Source organism: Gopherus evgoodei, chromosome 2 (genome assembly GCF_007399415.2).
Source record: "Gopherus evgoodei ecotype Sinaloan lineage chromosome 2, rGopEvg1_v1.p, whole genome shotgun sequence".
In the NCBI taxonomy this organism is placed as follows: domain Eukaryota; kingdom Metazoa; phylum Chordata; order Testudines; family Testudinidae; genus Gopherus; species Gopherus evgoodei.
The window spans coordinates 14,509,477-14,527,070 of NC_044323.1; the positions used below are offsets into that span (position 1 = coordinate 14,509,477).

A 17,594-nucleotide genomic window follows, 5' to 3' on the forward strand; every position below is an offset into this window, starting at 1 on the left:
ATCTCTTGAGATGATTTACAATAACTGACAAGAAAGATTTTTAAAGGCTATTTTTTGCTGAGAATATTTATAAATTTAAAATGTAAGTGAAAGGGATTTGAAAGATGCCCTGAAAACCAGCTAGATTTTTAGGCTGGCATTTTCAGAAGAGCTTAAGGGAATTAGGTGTCCAATTTCCACTGAAGTCAGTTGGCAGTTGGGTTCCTAACTCCCTTAGGTACCTCTGAAAGTCCCTGCCTCAGTATTCTGCCTTTGAGGTCTCATGCTACACCCTCCAAGTCCCAACCCCTGGAATGGTAAACATAAGATAAAGCAACCAACCAGTTGGGGCCCCACATCTCACTGGTCAGGCTTACCTAGAATTTACAAACCCAAGTGCTCTAACAAGTTATGAGTCAGGCCCATCAAAATCATGAAATTTCAAAAAGCGTGTGTTCTGTTTTTTGAGCCCTTGTGGTTCACGTCTTCAAGTTCGTGTCTGCAACCCATGTGATCTGGAACGTTACTTTTATTTTTAAATGAAAGTGGAGATTCTCATGTAGCTACCTGAGTTCAGCAGCTGAAGCTCTAACGAAAAAAAATCACCATGTTTTGAGAGACTCATGATAAAGTCACAGAAATTAGCAACACTTCAACCTTTGCTGGAGAAGTAAGAAAACTCACCACCAGATGCATTCCCAGGATATACAACACAACACTGCTAGCGTTGGCTCCTTTCTCTGCCGCAACCCCACATTACTCCCTGCTGAAAAACACCAGCTCTCCTTACCTACAAAACTCTGTTTTTTACTCTCCCACAGCGGAGCTGCTCGAACACCATTTGCCACCAAGGCAAAGAAAGCCTTCTTTACCTGCCAGAAGAAAAAGCAACCAAACAAAACCTTATTGACATTACACCATCATATTAGAAGAAACCAACAAGGTAGTATATGTAGAATTACTAGTAAGAATGCAGTTAACCAGTGGATAGTTTAAAAAAATTTTTTAAAACACAAATAATTAAATGCTGACCAAAACCAAGATTTTTATATTCTGCTGTTGTGTCTTTTACATGGCAGTCTCTGATATTTTTCCATCTGTACCTAGTTATTTGTATATGTCCATACTTTACCTTAAATTTGCTTCTTTCATCAGTTTTATGTCACGCACCTAAGGTGACACACAAATAGACTGGACTTTTAAAAAAACCAAACCAAAACAAAAAACCCCACATCTGTGATAATGTAAGAGCTCTCAGACTACCAAGAATATAGTTTGACAGAGATTGTAATGTTTTTAGAAATACTATACTAAGGTCACCTGAAAAGTAGTTAGTTGAACTTAGTAGCAACATTTGCATGTGAAAGGCAGAAACGGAACAGAAGTCTTATTTCCACTCCTGTTCCTGTCAGTTTTTGAGCTCTTGAATGATTATATACGTTTCTTTAAAAAAACAAAAAAAACCACACCCCACTCAGCTTCATCTGATTAAGTTGTCCAACAAGTTAGTGAGTTTTGCTGCAAGATAATCATGGAGCACACATTCTCCCTCCTACTTAAAATAATTTTCTTATTTCTGCTTCAAAGTCACAGGTTATAAATAGTGTCTTTAAAATAAAAATAATCCTGTGAAATTTGTGAACACAGATTACATGCATCAGATAGTTGCATTTTTTTTAAAAAAGTTACTGAATGTTAGACAAAATCCTTTATGAGTATTATCTGATAAAGACAACAGATGAGAAATTCCTCCCTCCTCAGCAGAAGCATTCTTTGAGGGCAAGAAATGGTCATCCCTTCAGAGAAGGGCCAACAAAAATCAGAAGGACAGAATTTGATGAGTATTAGAAGGTGTAAAAAAAGTCCTTGTGGAGAACACAGAGCAGAGAAATCAACTCACGTACAGACACACGAAGCTGGACAAAGGGAAAATTCTGGCTTATCTGTGAATTTTCATTCAAGGACTCTACATGTCAGAGTCCTCAAAGTGGGGCATTCTCTGGAGGCAGACTAGATCTTTGTTCTGAGTCTCGGTTTAAGATCATCCCTCAGGAATAACTCTTCAGGAGGACAGCTTCCAAAGCTGAAAAATACTAACTATACAAGAGTGCTATTCAACTCAAATCATTTGCAGCAGAGCCTTGACGTGAAATTTTGAGGCTTCCTGGAGGAACACCCTCCTTCCCCTTCAAACCACTTAACAAGTGAGCAATAGTCAGACAGACAAAACAACCCTATGCAATCCCTACACTGGCCAAATTATCTGACATGGAGTCCTAGAATGAATGTTCGTAGGTAAGGCAGAATTTTTCACTTCCTCAATCCCTTCCATGTAGTGCAATGCAGAAAGCAATAAGCCATCCCCACCATCACCAGGGAGGGACAATTCAAGCATGTTCAGTAAAAGCTTTGTTATCCGGCGTGTTGGATAAATGGGGAGTGCAGGTAAGTAAAAAATTCCAGTTAACTAAGAGGGAGCGAGTTTGGGTGAGGGCTCTGGGCTGGGGCATGGGATGGAGTGCGGACTCTGGGAGGGAGTTGGGATGCGGGAGGGGCTCAGGGCAGGGAGTTGAGGCACGGAAGGGGCTTGTGGTGCCAGATCTGGGTGGTGCTCACCTCGGGCGGCTCCCTGAAAGTGGTGACATGTCCTTGCTGCTCCAAGGCGGAGGTGTGGCCAGGCAGCTCTGTGTGCTGCCTCTGCCCGCAGGGGCCGCCCCTGCAGCTGCCATTGGCCACGGTTCCCGATCAATGGGAGCTGCAGAGCCAGTGCTCAGGCCGGGCAACACATGGAGCCCCTGTGGCTGTCTCTCAGCCTAGGAGTAGCAGGGACATGTCACTGCTTCTGGGGAGCCACATGGGGCCAGGTAGGGAGCCTGCCGACCCCACACCAACTGGACTTTTAATGGATATCAGAAATGCTGGTTTCTAGAGCTTTCCAGTTGGTAAAGTGCCAAATAACACAGCTTTTACTGTAATATTGAAATGGAAATTAAGGACTACTGGGGCCTCCTGTTCCTTAAGGCCCTTCTCTACCAAACCTGCATCATTGGAGTTGAGGATGTTGACTCTACAGTGTTTGAGATGGAAAACCCTGTAACAGCATTGCAGACCACCTCAGCTTTAGAGAGGTCTCCTGCACTTTTAGAGGATCTAGACAGGAGACTCTCTCAATAGATTTTAAGACTTTATATTGCTCTTTTAAGAGATGATTTGAGCAATATCCTTCACCAGTACTGGGCCAAACCCCTTGTGAGGGGCAAGAGTGATCTACCAGGGAGATTAAAGGACCATCTGCAGGCAAGTCTCCCTAAAGAAAATAGATAAATTATGACCTCCTGTGGGACCCCAGGGGCTGGAAGGGGAGAGGAGATGGGCCCATCACCCAGGGAAGGTAATCTAACTCATTTCACCCAATGCTTCCTGATGCTGGGTTCAGGCTAAGGGGGTCAACTTCACTGAATGAGGAATGAACCAGAGCCACCAGAGAAAAGTGACTCACTGATGACTCCAAGAAGTCACAGGAGTTGGCACCTTTCATGGCAGTCAAAGCCTTGCAGGTAAAACAACTTGTGAAAAGGGGGAATGCTTTGTGGCCTTCTCAATCATCTCAACATGGATCTTGCCTATGTACTGGCCAGAAGTGGGAATTTCTTTCTGAGGGCTGCTTTGGGAGGTTGGAGAGATCTTACCTTTCCCTGAGTCTAAGGAGGCTCCAATTAAACACACACTTTCCTGCTTTCTCTGCAAGCTCTGCTCCAAAGGAGACCTGGAATCTGTCCTGTGTGCCACTTAGAGGCAGAAAATTCTGGCGACTTCTTCTTGAGAGAGTGATCCTAAACCTAGGCTCAGACCAAAGATCTGGTCTGCCCCAATTGCTATGAAGATGGGGAATGATCCTCTGTGAAGACTGTCTGACATGAAGCGGACTGAGTGATACGTTTGTTTGCTGACCAGATAAAGTTCAAGCAGCAGGACTGCAAGCTCCTACATTGTTCAAAACTATGTTTATGCTCATACAATCAACGGCCTCTGCAGAAACAAACAGTCATACAGGGGCCAATTTATGCTAATTATAGAGGTTTGTGACATTCCTACCAACATACAACCAACTGCAAACAGATAAGCTCATTTGAAACTCTGGTCACCATCAAAAGTTACCAACAGACACCAAAGTTAGTTATTATTAGTATAGGGCGAGAACAATGGTATCTTAGTTATTCATGTGCAGTAACTGTTAGCAAAATCCAACTTTTTAAAATGACTTATTTTGGTCCACTACCAGCCTGGCCCATATTTAACTGAAGGCTAAAGAGAATGACTAACTAAATGGATCCTGTCACCAATTATCCAGAAGTTCCCTCGCCTTCTCCATATTCTATTGATCCTTAAAGGTGGTTTTGTTTATATAATACCAGTCACCATAATGATTTGTAAGTACTGTACTTAGTATACTGACCACATTCAAATATTTAACTTCAAGATCTTGAGCAAAAGTTGGGCAAAAAAAGTTGAAGATAATTTTAGTAAAGCATCAATAACTTTAATGGGTTAGATTGTGTCTTTCAATCACAGACCATAGCAAAAGGCTGCACACAGCTGTATAACCCCATGGGATAATGCCTCTCAGAACTCCAGGGAATGCAGAGGCTGTGCATATGCTACTACACCACTATAAGGTGCAAATTGCCTGGCTGGTACAACAGGTATATATTTGCCCTTTCCCATCCTCTGGGGTATTGAGCGTTCTGTACTGCTGAAGAGTGCTGGGGCTGTTATTCCATCTGGTCCGCATGCATGGCAGAAAAGTAGTGAGTAAGGGGCACCTACATCAAAGGCCAGGCAAAATCTAGCCTTAAATAACCACGTACATACTTTTTTTTTTAAACACCTCGCCCCCACAATAAGTGACAGCATGCTAAGTGAATGGTTCTAACAAGAAATGTAAGTAAACTGCTCACTCCAATATGGGAAAAAAATATGGGTCAATGGTAAAGAAAATGTTTATGAAGCAGAGAAATTAACAGATCAGAGTTCTCCAACAAATTTTTGCAGCAGCAAAAATCTAGTGTTGGCATCACAAAAAAATGCTATTTTACACCACCGGAGACAAGTAAACCAACTTGTAGTACTGGAATAGAGCACTATAATTCATTGAAATTTAAACCCATATATATTATATGATGTTATTCAAACTTATATCCATATTCCTTTGAAAGTATTTTGGAACTTCTCCTCAGCAGAATTGGTGACTCTGTGATTTAAATACTAAGGCAAAGGAAGAAACTAGTTCGCGCCCATTAATCTGCACTTACAGTTGTGAGAGGACTCACTCACTGAGTCTCTCTGCAAAGTAATAAACAAAGGAAAACTTTTAATGCTTACAATGCCAAAGGGCAGTGGGGGGAGAGGAGAGGAAGAATGGAGGACAAGAATTTGTTGCCAATGCCCTTTAAATTTCTGAGCCCTCACCTAGCTGTTATGCCCACATTTTCTACTCTGCTTTGCTTGTAGCATAGCAGAAAGTGAGTTTCTTCAATTTTTACTGTTGTGCTTTGTTAATAACCTTAAGTTTAGATTAAGAAAGATGGTAAAAGGGTAACAAGCCTTCTGGATGCAGGGGAAGAAAATATGATAAATGTCTACTTTAGTAAGGCTTTTGATGCTGTCTCACATGACCTCATAAGTGAACTATAGATGTATAGCCTAGATGAATTGACAACTAAGTGGATAATCACCTTGTTGGCATACCATACTCAGATAGTAGTTATCAATGGTTCACAGTCAAGGCAGAAGGGCATCTCAAGTGGGGTCCCACAGGGATCTGGTCTAGGTCTGGTTCTAGTCAATATCTTCATAAATTATTCAGATAAAGAACAGAAAGTACACTTAAAGTTTGTGGATGATACCAAACTGGAAGGGGTTGTAAGCACTTTCAAGGACAGGATTAGAATTCAAAATGATCTTGACACGCCGGAGAAATGGTCTGAAACAACATGATGAAATTCAATAATGACAAATGCAAAGTACACTACTTAGGAAGGAATAATATATTGCACAAATACAAAATGGGAAATGACTGCCTAGGAAGGAGTACTGCAGAAGAGGATCTGGGGGTTATAATGGATCACAAAAGTAAATAAAAGTCAACAATGTAATACTACTGCAAAAAAAATACATACCCCGAACACCATTCTAGGGCAGTGGTTCTCAAACTTCATTGCACTGTGAGTCCCTTCTATCAATATTTACTACACCACCCCACGAGGGGGGAACAAAGCATGGGCCTGTCTAAGCCCCGCCTAAGCCCCAAGGGCTTCAGCCCCAGGCAGGGGATCTGTACCCAGAGGCTCAGGTTGGAGCTTGGGCTTCAGCCCCACATGCTGGAGCTTGGGTTTTGACTTTGGCCCTGAGCCCCAGCAAGTCTAAGCCAGCCCTGGTGACCCCATTAAAGTGGGGTCCCAACCCACTTTGGGGTCCCTACCCAGGGTTTGAGAACTGGAGTATTGTAAAGGATTTGAGAAGTACTTCTTCCACTCTACTCTGTGCTGGATTAGTCCTCATTTGGTGTACTGTGTCCAGTTCTGGGCACCACATTTCAGGAAAGATGATGTTGACAAATTGGAGAAAGTCCAGAGGAGAGTAACATATATGATTAAAGGTCTAGAAAATGACTTGTGAGTAGGGCCCTACCAAATTCACAGCCAAGAAAAATGCATCACGGACCATGATATCTGGTCTCCCTGGTGAAATCTGGTCTTTTGTGTACTTTTACCCTATACTACAGGGATTTCACCGAGGAGAGAGAGCGCGTTTCTCAAACTGGGGATCTTAACCCAAATGGAGATCACTGGGTGAGTGGGGGTTGTTTTTTTTTTGGCAAGGTTACTGTAGGTGGGGTTGTGGTATTGACACCCTTACTTCTGCATTGCCTACAGAGACGGGTGGTTGGAGAGCAGCAGCTGCTGGCCAGGTATCTACTTCCGAAGGCAGCACTCTGCCAGCAGCAGCACAGAAGTAAGGGTGGCAGTACCATACCATGCCACCCCTACTTCTGCGCTGTTGCTGGTGGTGGCACTGCCTTCTGAGTTGGACTCCTGGCTAGCACCCACCACTCTCCAGCCACCCAGTTCTGAAGGCAGCGCCATCGCCAGCAACAGCGCAGAAGTAAGGGTGGGAATATTGCAATCCCCCTGCAATAACTCTGTAACCTCCCACTATTCCATTTTGGGTCAGGACCCCTACTGTTACAATACCCTGAAATTTCAGATTTAATTAATTGAAATCATGAAATTTATGATATTTTAAATTCTATGACAGTGACATTGACCAAAATGGACTGTGAATTTGGTAGGGTATTAGCTATGAGGAAAGAGTGAGAAAGTTAGGTTTGTTTAGTCCAGAGAGGAGAAGATTATGGGGGAACATAATAAAAACAGTCTTCAATTACATAAAAAGTTGTTATAAAGAGGAAGGTGATAAATTGCTCTCTATGTCCACTGAGGACAGGACAAGTAGTCATTGGCTTAAATTGCAGCAAGGGAGATTTAGGTTAGACATTAGGAAAAACTTCCTAATTATAAGGGTAGCAAAGCACTGGAACAAATTACTCTCCTTTACTAGTACACAGCCCTCCGTGGTGGTATCATTGGAGGGCTGGCCATGGAGGTGAGTCCAGGGGAAAAAGGGCAATAGTATTGGGGTTGGGGGGCAGGAGGAGAAGAGATGCAGAAATAGGGGAATAGATGGAGGAGCGCTTTCCCCCTGAGACAGGCCCTCTCCAGGGCTCTCCAATGTCACAGAATCATAGACTGGAGAGGGTATTGAGAGATCATCTAGTCAAGTTCCCTGCACTCATGGCTGGACTAAGTATTATCTAGACCATCCCTGACAGGTGTTTGTCTAACCTGCTCTTAAAAAAAAAAAAGAACAAAAAACAAAAAAAACCCTCCAATGATGAAGATTCCAAAACAATTTATTCCAGTGCTTAACTATCCTGACAGGAAGTTTTTCCTAATGTGCAACCTAAACTGCCCTTGCTGCAATTTAACCCTATTCCTTCTTATCCTATCCTCAGAGGTTAATGAGAATTTTTTTCCCTCCCTCCTCCTCGTAACAATTTGCTTATTTTTTTTTATGTACTTGTGTCAAGGTTCCTTCCCTACTCTGTACTTTAGGGTACAGATGTGGGGATCTGCATGAACACCTCTAAGCTTAACTACCAGCTTAGATCTGGTTTTGCTGCCACCACTCCCAGACCATCTCTGGAAAGTCTTGAAAGACTTCTTCACCAAGTCCCTGGTGAACACCGATCCAACCCCTTGGATCTTAACACAAGGAGAATTTAACCATCCCCCCATCCTTTCCCCCCACCAAATCCTGGTGAGTCCAAATCCAATTCCTTTGGATCTTAAAGCAAGGAAAAAAATCAATCAGGTTCTTAAAAAGAAGGCTTTTAATTAAAGAAAGAAAAGGTAAAAATCATCTCTGTAAAATCAACATGGAAAACAACTTTACAGGGTAATCAGATTCAAAGAGCCCAGAGGAACCCCCTCTAGCCTTAAGTTCAAAGTTAAAGCAAACAGAGGTAAAATCCTCTCAGCAAAAAGGAACATTTACAAGTTGAGAAAAGTTAGTTGAACCTAACATGCCTTGCCTGGCTGTTACTTACAAGTCTGAAATATGAGAGACCTGTTCAGAAAGATTTGGAGAGCATGGATTGATGTCCTGTCTCTCTCAGTCTCAAGAGCGAACCACCCCAAAAAACAAAGAACACAATCAAAAGCCTTCCCCTTACCAAGATTTGAAAGTATCTTGTCCCCTTATTGGTCCTTTGGGTCAAGTATCAGTCAGGTTTCCTGAGCTTCTTAACCCTTTACATGCAAAAGGATTTTGGTGTCTCTGGCCAGGAGGGATTTTATAGTATTGTACACAGGAGGGCTGTTCCCTTCCCTTTATAGTTATGACAACTTGAAAACTTATGTCCCCCCTCAGTCTTCTCCTCTTCAGTCTAAACAAAAAGACGGTTACTCACGTTTGTAACTGTTGTTCTTCGAGATGTGTTGCTCACATCCATTCCAGTTAGCTGTGCGCGCGCACATTCGTCGGAGATTTTTACCCTAGCAACACTCGGTGGGCCGGCAGGGCGCCCCCTGGAGTGGCGCCGCTATGGTGCCGGATATATACCCCTGCCAGCCCCTCCGCTCCTCAGTTCCTTCTTGCCGGCTACTCCGACAGTGGGGAAGGAGGGCAGGTGTGGAATGGATATGAGCAACACATCTTGAGAAACAACAGTTACAAAGCTGAATAACCGTCTTTTCTTCTTCGAGTGCTTGCTCAACTCCATTCCAGTTAGGTGATTCCCAAGCCTTACCTAGGCGGTGCGGTCGGAGCGAGACGTTGCGGAATGTAAGATCGCCGAGGCAAAGGCGGCAGCGTCTCTAGACTGCTCGACCAGTGCATAGTGGGATGCAAAAGTATGGATGGAAGACCAGGTAGCTGCGCGACATATTTCCTGGATAGGAACGTGGGCCAGGAAAGCGGCAGATGAGGCTTGAGCCCGAGTAGAGTGGGCGGTGAAATGGCCAGTCGGAACGCGGGCCAAGTCATAGCATGTCCGGATACAGGACGTCACCCAGGATGAGAGTCTCTGGGAAGAGATAGGCATGCCTTTCATGCGCTCTGCGACCGCTACAAATAGCTGAGGTGAGCGTCTGAAGGGTTTGGTCCTCTGAATGTAAAAGGCGAGGGCTCGGCGGACATCCAGGGTATGTAGTTGTTCCCGGCGCGATGTATGCGGCTTTGGGAAGAAGACTGGTAGGAAAATGTTTTGATTAATGTGGAAGGCAGAGACCACCTTGGGAAGGAAAGCCGGGTGCAGCCGCAGCTGTACCTTGTCCTTGTGGAAGATCGTGTACAGGGGATCCACCATCAAAGCATGAAGCTCCGATACTCATCTGGCCGAAGTGATAGCGACGAGGAAGGCTGTCTTCCAGGACAGGTACAGCAGCGAGCATGTGGCTAACGGCTCAAAGGGAGGGCCTGTGAGCCTAGCTAGTACAAGGTTGAGGTCCCAGGTAGGGGAAGGGCGCTTAACCGGAGGGTAGAGTCGCTCCAAACCCTTAAGGAACCTGGAAGCTATAGTATGAGAGAAGATCGAACTGCCAGATTCCCCAGGATGGAAGGTGGAAATCGTGGCCAGATGCACCCTTATCGAAGAGAACACCAGGCCCTGCTCCTTGAGATACCATAAGTAGTCCAAGATAATGGAGACCGATACGCCTGCAGGAGTAAGGTTACGCTGGGCGCACCAATGGGAGAAGCGCTTCCACTTGGCGAGATATGTCACCCACGTGGAAGGCTTTCTGCTTCCCAGGAAGACCTGTTGCACCGGCGTGGAACAGCGCAACTCGGATTGGTTTAGCTAGACAGCAGCCATGCTGTCAGGTGGAGGGACTGCAGGTCCGGGTGGTGAAGTCTGCCCAAGTACTGCATTATCAGGTCCGGGTAGAGTGGCAGAGGCATCGGGTCCGCTAGAGATAGGTCGAGCAGCATGGTGTACCAGTGCTGCCTCGGCCACGCCGGAGCGATCAGGATTAGCCTGTCCCTGTCCCTGCGGAGCTTGAGCAGGACTCTGTGGACTAGGGGAAAGGGTGGAAAGGCATAAAGTAGACGACCTTCCCTGGGAATTAGGAACGCGTCCGAGAGGGAGCCTGGGGAGCGACCCTGCAGGGAGCAGAACACCTGGCATTTCCTGTTCTCTCAGGATGCAAAGAGGTCTATCTGGGGAAAGCCCCACTTCCGGAATACTGAAAGGAGGCTGTCCGGACGGATGGACCACTCGTGGGACAGGAAGGACCTGCTCAGGTGGTAGAGAGTTCCGGACTCCCGGGAGAAAGGACGCTACCAGGTCTATCGAGTGAGTTATGCAAAAGTCCCACAGTCGCATCGCCTCTCGACAAAGGGGGGGGGGGAGATCGCGTCCCTCCCAGCTTGTTTATGTAACACATGGCCGTTGTGTTGTCTGTGAAAACTGCAAAACAACGGCCCTGTAAGTGATGCTGGAAGGTCTGGCACGCCAGTCGGACCGCTCTCAGTTCGCGGACATTGACGTAAAGCACCAGCTCCCGAAAAGACCAAAGACCCTGGGTGCGGAGGTGCCCTAAGTGAGCACCCCAGCCGAGAGAAGAAGCGTCTGTTGTCAGAGACACCGAGGGCTGTGGCGGATGGAATGGACAACCGGCACACACCGGGGAGGGCGTCAGCCACCAGTCGAGGGAGCCCAGAACGCTTGGTCGAACCGTGATCATCACGTCCATGGCATCCCTGTGTGGACAGTAGACTGAGGCGAGCCAAGTCTGGAGAGGACGCATGCGCAGTCTCGGGTGCTTTGTGACGAAGGTGCATGCAGCCATGTGACCGAGGAGGCCGAGGCAGGTGCAGACAGAAGTTGTTGGGAAGCTTTTCAGTCGCTGTATAAGTGAGACTATAGTTTGAAAGCGCTGTGGGGGCAAGCTGGCCAATGCACGATTGGAGTCCAGCATGGCCCCTATGAATTCTATCCTCTGCGTAGGTAGCAGAACGGATTTGTCCAGGTTGAGAATCAGGCCTAGATGGGTGAATAGGCCCTTGATGATGTTTACATGAGCGGTGACCCGAGCCTCGGAGGTCCCTCGAATAAGCCAGTAGTCGAGCTATGGGAAGACGTGTATTCGACGACTACCACCATACACTTCGTGAACACCCGAAGGGCCGAAGAGAGGCCAAAGGGGAGGACCGCAAATTGGTAATGTTGACGATTTACCACAGAGCATATGTACCTTCTGTGCGGAGGGTAAATCGCGACGTGGAAATATGCGTCCTTCATGTCGAGAGCAGCGTACTAATCTCTGGGATTCAGGGAAGGGATGATGGTCCTCAGGGACACCATGCGGAACTTGAACTTTCTCATGAATTTGTTCAGTCCCCGCAGGTCCAGGATAGGCTGGAGACCCCTTTTTGCCTTGGAAATTAGGAAATATCTGGAATAGAACCCCTTGCCCCTTAATTCCTCCGGAACCTCCTCTATAGCTCCCATCGCAAGGAGCCTTGAAACCTCCTGCAGAAGAAGTTGCTCATGAGAGGGGTCCTTGAAGAGGTACGAGGAGGGAGGGTGGGGAGGAGTGGTTGAAATAAACTGAAGGCGGTAGCCAGACTCCACCGTGTGGAGGACCCAACGGTCAGAAGTCAGCTGGGACCATGCAGGGAGGAACGCAGCAAGGCAGTTGGCGAATTGAAAAGGGATCCTGGGAGGTCATTGGTACAGTGCTCTCGGGCGCACCCTCAAAAGTTTGGCTTCAGTCCCGCTGGTGGCTTGGTGGGACCGGCATTGTTACCCCTCTGAGGTCCAGACTGTCGTCTGCGAGAGGTACGACCTTGCCTTCTGGTGAAGTCTTGCCTTGGCCGAGGCGGGGGGATAGGGGCACTGAGGTTGCGACCGGAAAGATTGTCTCTGTGTCTGTGGCGTATGCATTCCCAGCGAACGCATGATTACGCGATTGTCCTTCAGACTGTGTAGGCGAGGGTCCGTCTTCTGGGAGAAGAGGGCCTGGCCATCAAAAGGGTAGGTCCTGTATCGTGTATTGGAGCTCAGGTGGCAGGCCTGACTCTTGCAGCCACGATATACGCCGCATGGCAATCCCAGAGGCGAAGGTTCTAGCTGCCAAATTGGCGGCATCCAGCGAGGCCTGGAGGGAGGTCCACGCAACTTTTTTCCCTTCCTCTAGGACAGCTGTGAATTCCTGGCAGGAGTCCTGCGGGATGAGCTCTACAAACTTCACTTCTGCCTCCCAGGTGTTATAATTGTACCAACTCAGGAGGGCTTGCTGGTTTGCCACTCTGAGCTGGAGGCCTCCCGCAGAATAGATCTTTCTCCCCAACAAATCCATTCGCCTGGCCTCCTTTGATTTAGGAGCAGGGGCTTGCTGGCCATGGTGCTCCCGTTCATTGACTGATTGAACAACCAATGAACAAGGAGGGGGGTGTACATACAGGTACTCGTACTCCTTGGAGGGCACCATGTATTTACGTTCAACCTCTCTGGCTGTGGGTGGTATGGATGCCGGGGATTGCCAGATGGTATCCGCTCTAGCCTGTATCGAGTGGATGAAAGGGAAGGCCACCCTTGTTGGAGCCTCCGCTGACAATATACTGACAACCAGGTCGTCCACATCAGGAACTTCCTCTACAGGCAAGTTGATATTGAGGGCGACGCAGCACAGAAGGTCCTGGTGTGACCTGAGGTCAATTGGGGGTGGTCCAGATGTAGACGTCCCCGCCACCGCTTCATCTGGGGAGGAAGAGGATGAAACCCCGGGAACCAGTGGGTCTTGGATCGACTCCTGGTCTTGAAGGATGTCCTGAGGTGGTGGATCTTGAGGGTCTGGCACATGTGTTGGAGATTCCTCCGTACCCAGTGGGGGAGGTCTGCTCACTGTGGTCTCTGGCGCCCGATGTTCAGAAGGGCCAGAGCGCAATGGTATATGTGGATCACCTTGGGTTTGGTGGTAGGCCCAAGGTGTCCAAAAGGGCCACTGATGAGGTCCCTGGTGGTTATCCGAATCCCCGTATGATGCAGTGTCTGCATGGCAGGAGACTAACGGATGACGGGACGGCCACGGGGAAGTGGTGACCGTTTGATATAGGTCTCTGCGTCCACTCGAACCGTCCCTACGCGGTGCGGAGAACGGTACCGAAAGTTGTGACGGTGCTGGGAGTGGGACCGGGACCTGCGACCAGCGCGGTGCCGGGAGGTCAACCGGTGCGTGGAATCGCTGTGCCGAGATCGGCTGCAAGAAGTCTGGTGCCGCAAGTCGTGCCGGTAGTATCTGGACGGCGACCAGGACCTCGAGCGGTGCCGCAAGTACGACCAGTACCTCGATGGGGAACGGTACTGGGACCGCGAGCGGCCGAGGGACCTGGATCGGGACCGGCGATGTTCTGTGGTACCGGGCGAAGAAGGTCTCAAGAGGGCCGGCTTGCCTATAGACTGAGGAACCCGTGCCGGGGGTTGAGGCAGCTCAGGCTCCATCAAGGCAATCAAGTCCCGTGCCGTGGAAAACGTCTCTGGAGTGGAGGGCACGACAAGCTCAACCACGGCGCATGCCGGGGAGCTGGTGAGCACCGGACTCGACAGCTCCAGTGAGGCTGGAATCAACGGTGCGGAGGATGTCAGTGCTGCGGCAGCTGATGGTGCCAGGCGGTCCGACTTGGCTAAGTGCTCAGACTGCGGTGTAGATATAGCCGCAGGAGGCTTGTGCTTCTTGCTCCGTGGTGAGAGCGAACGGTGCCGGGTAGAAGCTTGAGCCGGTGATGGTTGATGTCAAGGAGCCTTTGCTGTTGGAGTGTGCTCCGGTGCCGAGGAGGCACTTGCTCCTGGTGCCGCTGACGGTGCCGAGGACTGGGGAGTCAACGCTGCCTCCATCAGTAGTTGTTTTATGTGAATGTCTCGTTCTTTTTTAGTCCGGGGCTTGAACACCTTACAGATGCGGCATTTGTCCGTCAGGTGGGATTCACCCAGGCACTTAAGACAGGAGTCGTGAGGGTCTCCTGTGGGCATCATCCTATAACAGGCTGAGCATGGTTTGAAGCCCGGTGAATCGGGCATGGGCCCCGGTACCGGGGGAAGGAAAAAGGGGCTAGACCCCGATCCCTCTTAACTATCTACAATAACTACTATAGAACTAACAACTAAACACTAACTATACTGATAGAAATTGAACGATATACAGAAATACAACAGAAACGAGCGAATCGCTAGGGTGGTGGTGATCAGCTAAGCTGCGCTCCACTGTTCCAACGACCGACATGGGCGGTAAGAAGGAACTGCGGAGCGGAGGGGCCGGCAGGGGTATATATCCGGCACCATAGCGGCGCCACTCCAGGGGGCGCCCTGCCGGCCCACCGAGTGTTGCTAGGGTAAAAATCTTCAACGAACGTGCACGCGACGTGTGCACACCTAACTGGAATGGATATGAGCAAGCACTCGAAGAACCCCCCAATTTTTTCAATCTTCCCTGATAGGTCATGTTTTCTAGCCCTTTAATAATTTTTCTTCCTCTTCTCTGGACTTTCTCCAATTTGTCCACATCTTTCCTGAAATACAGTACCCAGAACTGGACACAATACTCCAGCTGAGACGTAATCAGCGTGGAGTAGAGCGGAAGAATTACTTCTTGTGTCTGGCTTACAACACTCCTGCTAATACATTGAAGAATGAGGCTTTTTTTGGGGAGGGTGGGGAGGAGGGGGGGCTAAGGGTTACACTGTTGACTCATATTTAGCTTATAATCCACTATGACCCTCTGATCCCTTTCTGCCGTACTTCTTCCTAGACAGTCATTTCCCATTTTGTATGTGTGCAACTGATTGTTCCTTCTGAAGTGGAGCACTTTGTATTTGTCCTTATTGAATTTCATCCTATTTACTTCAGACCATTTCTCCAGTTTGTCCAGATCGTTTTGAATTTTAATCCTATCCTCCAACCCCTCCCAGCTTGGTATCGTCCACAAATTTTATAAGTGTACTCTCTATGCTATTATCTAAATCACTGAAGATATTGTACAGAACCGGACCCAGAACTGATCCTTGCAGGACCCCACTTGATATGGGTGTGATAGGGAGACACCCCAAACACTCAAGCGGGATTGTCAGCTGGTGTTGGAGGAGGAGGGGGGAGCTGAGTGGGTAGGACTGCTGACAGTGGCAGAGCCAGCACCCTCCCAAGCATCAAGGGCACCCAGCATCCCTTCTTGTTGGGTCAGTGGACAGTCCCTCCAGGGGTGTCCTGAAGCCCAACAGAGGAAGCACCAAGCCTCCCCAGAAGAGCAGAGGATCTGGTACATGCTTCCCTGGTAAAGTATCAGAAAGCCCCCCTCCAGGTTCCCCACACTACACAATGCTGCCAGCAGCTGGATGGTGACTTGCCAGCAGAAAAAGAGGATGCAATGGAGGAGGGTGGGTGGTCCTTACAGCCCAGTGGCAGAGGGCTGATGCTGGAGACCAGCTTCCCCGAGCTGGTGAAGGGAAGCAGAAGAGCATTGGGAGGAAGGGCAAGGCAGAAATGAGCACCACCCATGTGCCCAGGTCCTCCTGGGATTCATGGGGGAGAAAGAGGTTGTCCCAGTGAGATGCCTTTCTCCAAATACTTCCTGGGAGGCTGCCTCTGACATCAGGAAGAAGACAACTTTCCAACAGATCTTCAAGGCTGTCACAATGGCAGAGGGCCCTATCATCCAGGCCAAAGCCCACACAAAGTTTTGATGTGGAGCAAGGCAGTCACCAGAAGGCAATGGATGCTTTGCCTCCTTGTCAAGATGGAGAAGGGGCCCCTAACACTGCTGACCCTGGAAGTGGCAGGTAGATGGGCTGAGGCAGATAGTAACCGGGCAGCAGGTGGTGCCATACCCCCAGAGCTGGTGGAAAGGACAGCAGGAGAAGGGAGAGCCATGGCCATCTGCCTGCAGCAGTTGAAGCCATCACCACGGAAGACACCTTCCAGGTGAGGCTCTTACCCTTTCTGCTGTGTTCCTCCCCCTCACTGCCATGTGCTGCTCCTGCCTTGGACCTGCTCCCCGAGACTCCTGGTTGCTGTGCGGGGGGAGGGAAGGAAGAGGGGGGCTAATGTCAGCATGTCTCCCTCCCCCCTGCTCCTGCACCCCGCTTACCCTATCTTCCATAAAGCAGGGGGGACAGACCAGGACTCAGGATGGAGGGAGCTGCATCTCAGCAAGCTGATCTAATTAACAAGGCAGTGTACTTAAAGGAAATGTACATATCTCCCTCCATTTCTGCTGCCTTGTGTAGAGAAAGAGTTAACCCTTGAGTGCTCAGGCAATTGCTAGTTCATCATTTAGCAGGAAGGGAAATATCCCACTATCTGACTCCTCCACCTCAACCAAGCTTCACAATCATCATCACTGTGTACCAGTATTAAATTGTTTGTTTAAAAAAAATTATACTGTGTGTGTGTGTGTGTGTGTGTGTGTGTGTGTGTGTAAAAATAAAATAAATAAATAAATATAGTCTTGTCTGGTGAAAAACAATTTCCCTGGAACCTAACCCCCACATTTACATTAATTCTTATGGGGAAATTGGATTCACTTAACATCATTTTGCTTAAAGTCATATTTCTCAGGAACATAAGTACAACGTTAAGTGAGGAGTTACTGTACTGGCAACCCCAGACAGGTATCAAAGTCAAGTGGGCTATCACTTACCTAAGCAGCCATTCTTCAGCAACCGAGAAGCGTAAATAAAGAATTTACATTTCCTCCTAGAAACACTTCAAACCTCACTTACACAGGAGACTGTTTGTCTGTACCCTGGTGGGGGGTAATCCTCAAACAGCGAAGGAGGATATAAAAATAAGAGGTAATGACCTCCACCTCACCTTTTCTCCTCCTTCTCTACTTAAGGCAGCTAGATTGCTTGAAAGATAAAAGCATCATCATTAAACTGGGGGAGTGGTCCCGGTCTGGAGGTTTTCCAGCCATTACAAACTGCTGTAAGATTTGGTTTGAAAAACTCCTTTTTTGCTTTTAAATTTAAACCTATTAGCCTTGGTAAAGTTTAGAAATTAG

At 48.0% G+C, this 17,594-nt stretch overlaps 1 protein-coding gene across 9 annotated transcripts in view; it reads right to left on the reverse strand.

Annotated features, from left to right (window-relative positions):
* Window positions 1-17,594, reverse strand: part of PRKAG2 (protein kinase AMP-activated non-catalytic subunit gamma 2) — a 403,378-nt gene that overhangs the window by 48,199 nt on the left and 337,585 nt on the right. For all 9 annotated transcript variants that reach the window (XR_003998731.1, XR_003998732.1, XM_030550041.1 and 6 more), the window contains one exon: window positions 770-851. Coding sequence is in view for 7 of the 9 variants with exons in the window: in XM_030550041.1 (XP_030405901.1) it covers window positions 770-851 (82 nt within the window). In the remaining 2 variants the exon portion in view is untranslated. The remainder of the gene's footprint in view (window positions 1-769; window positions 852-17,594) is intronic.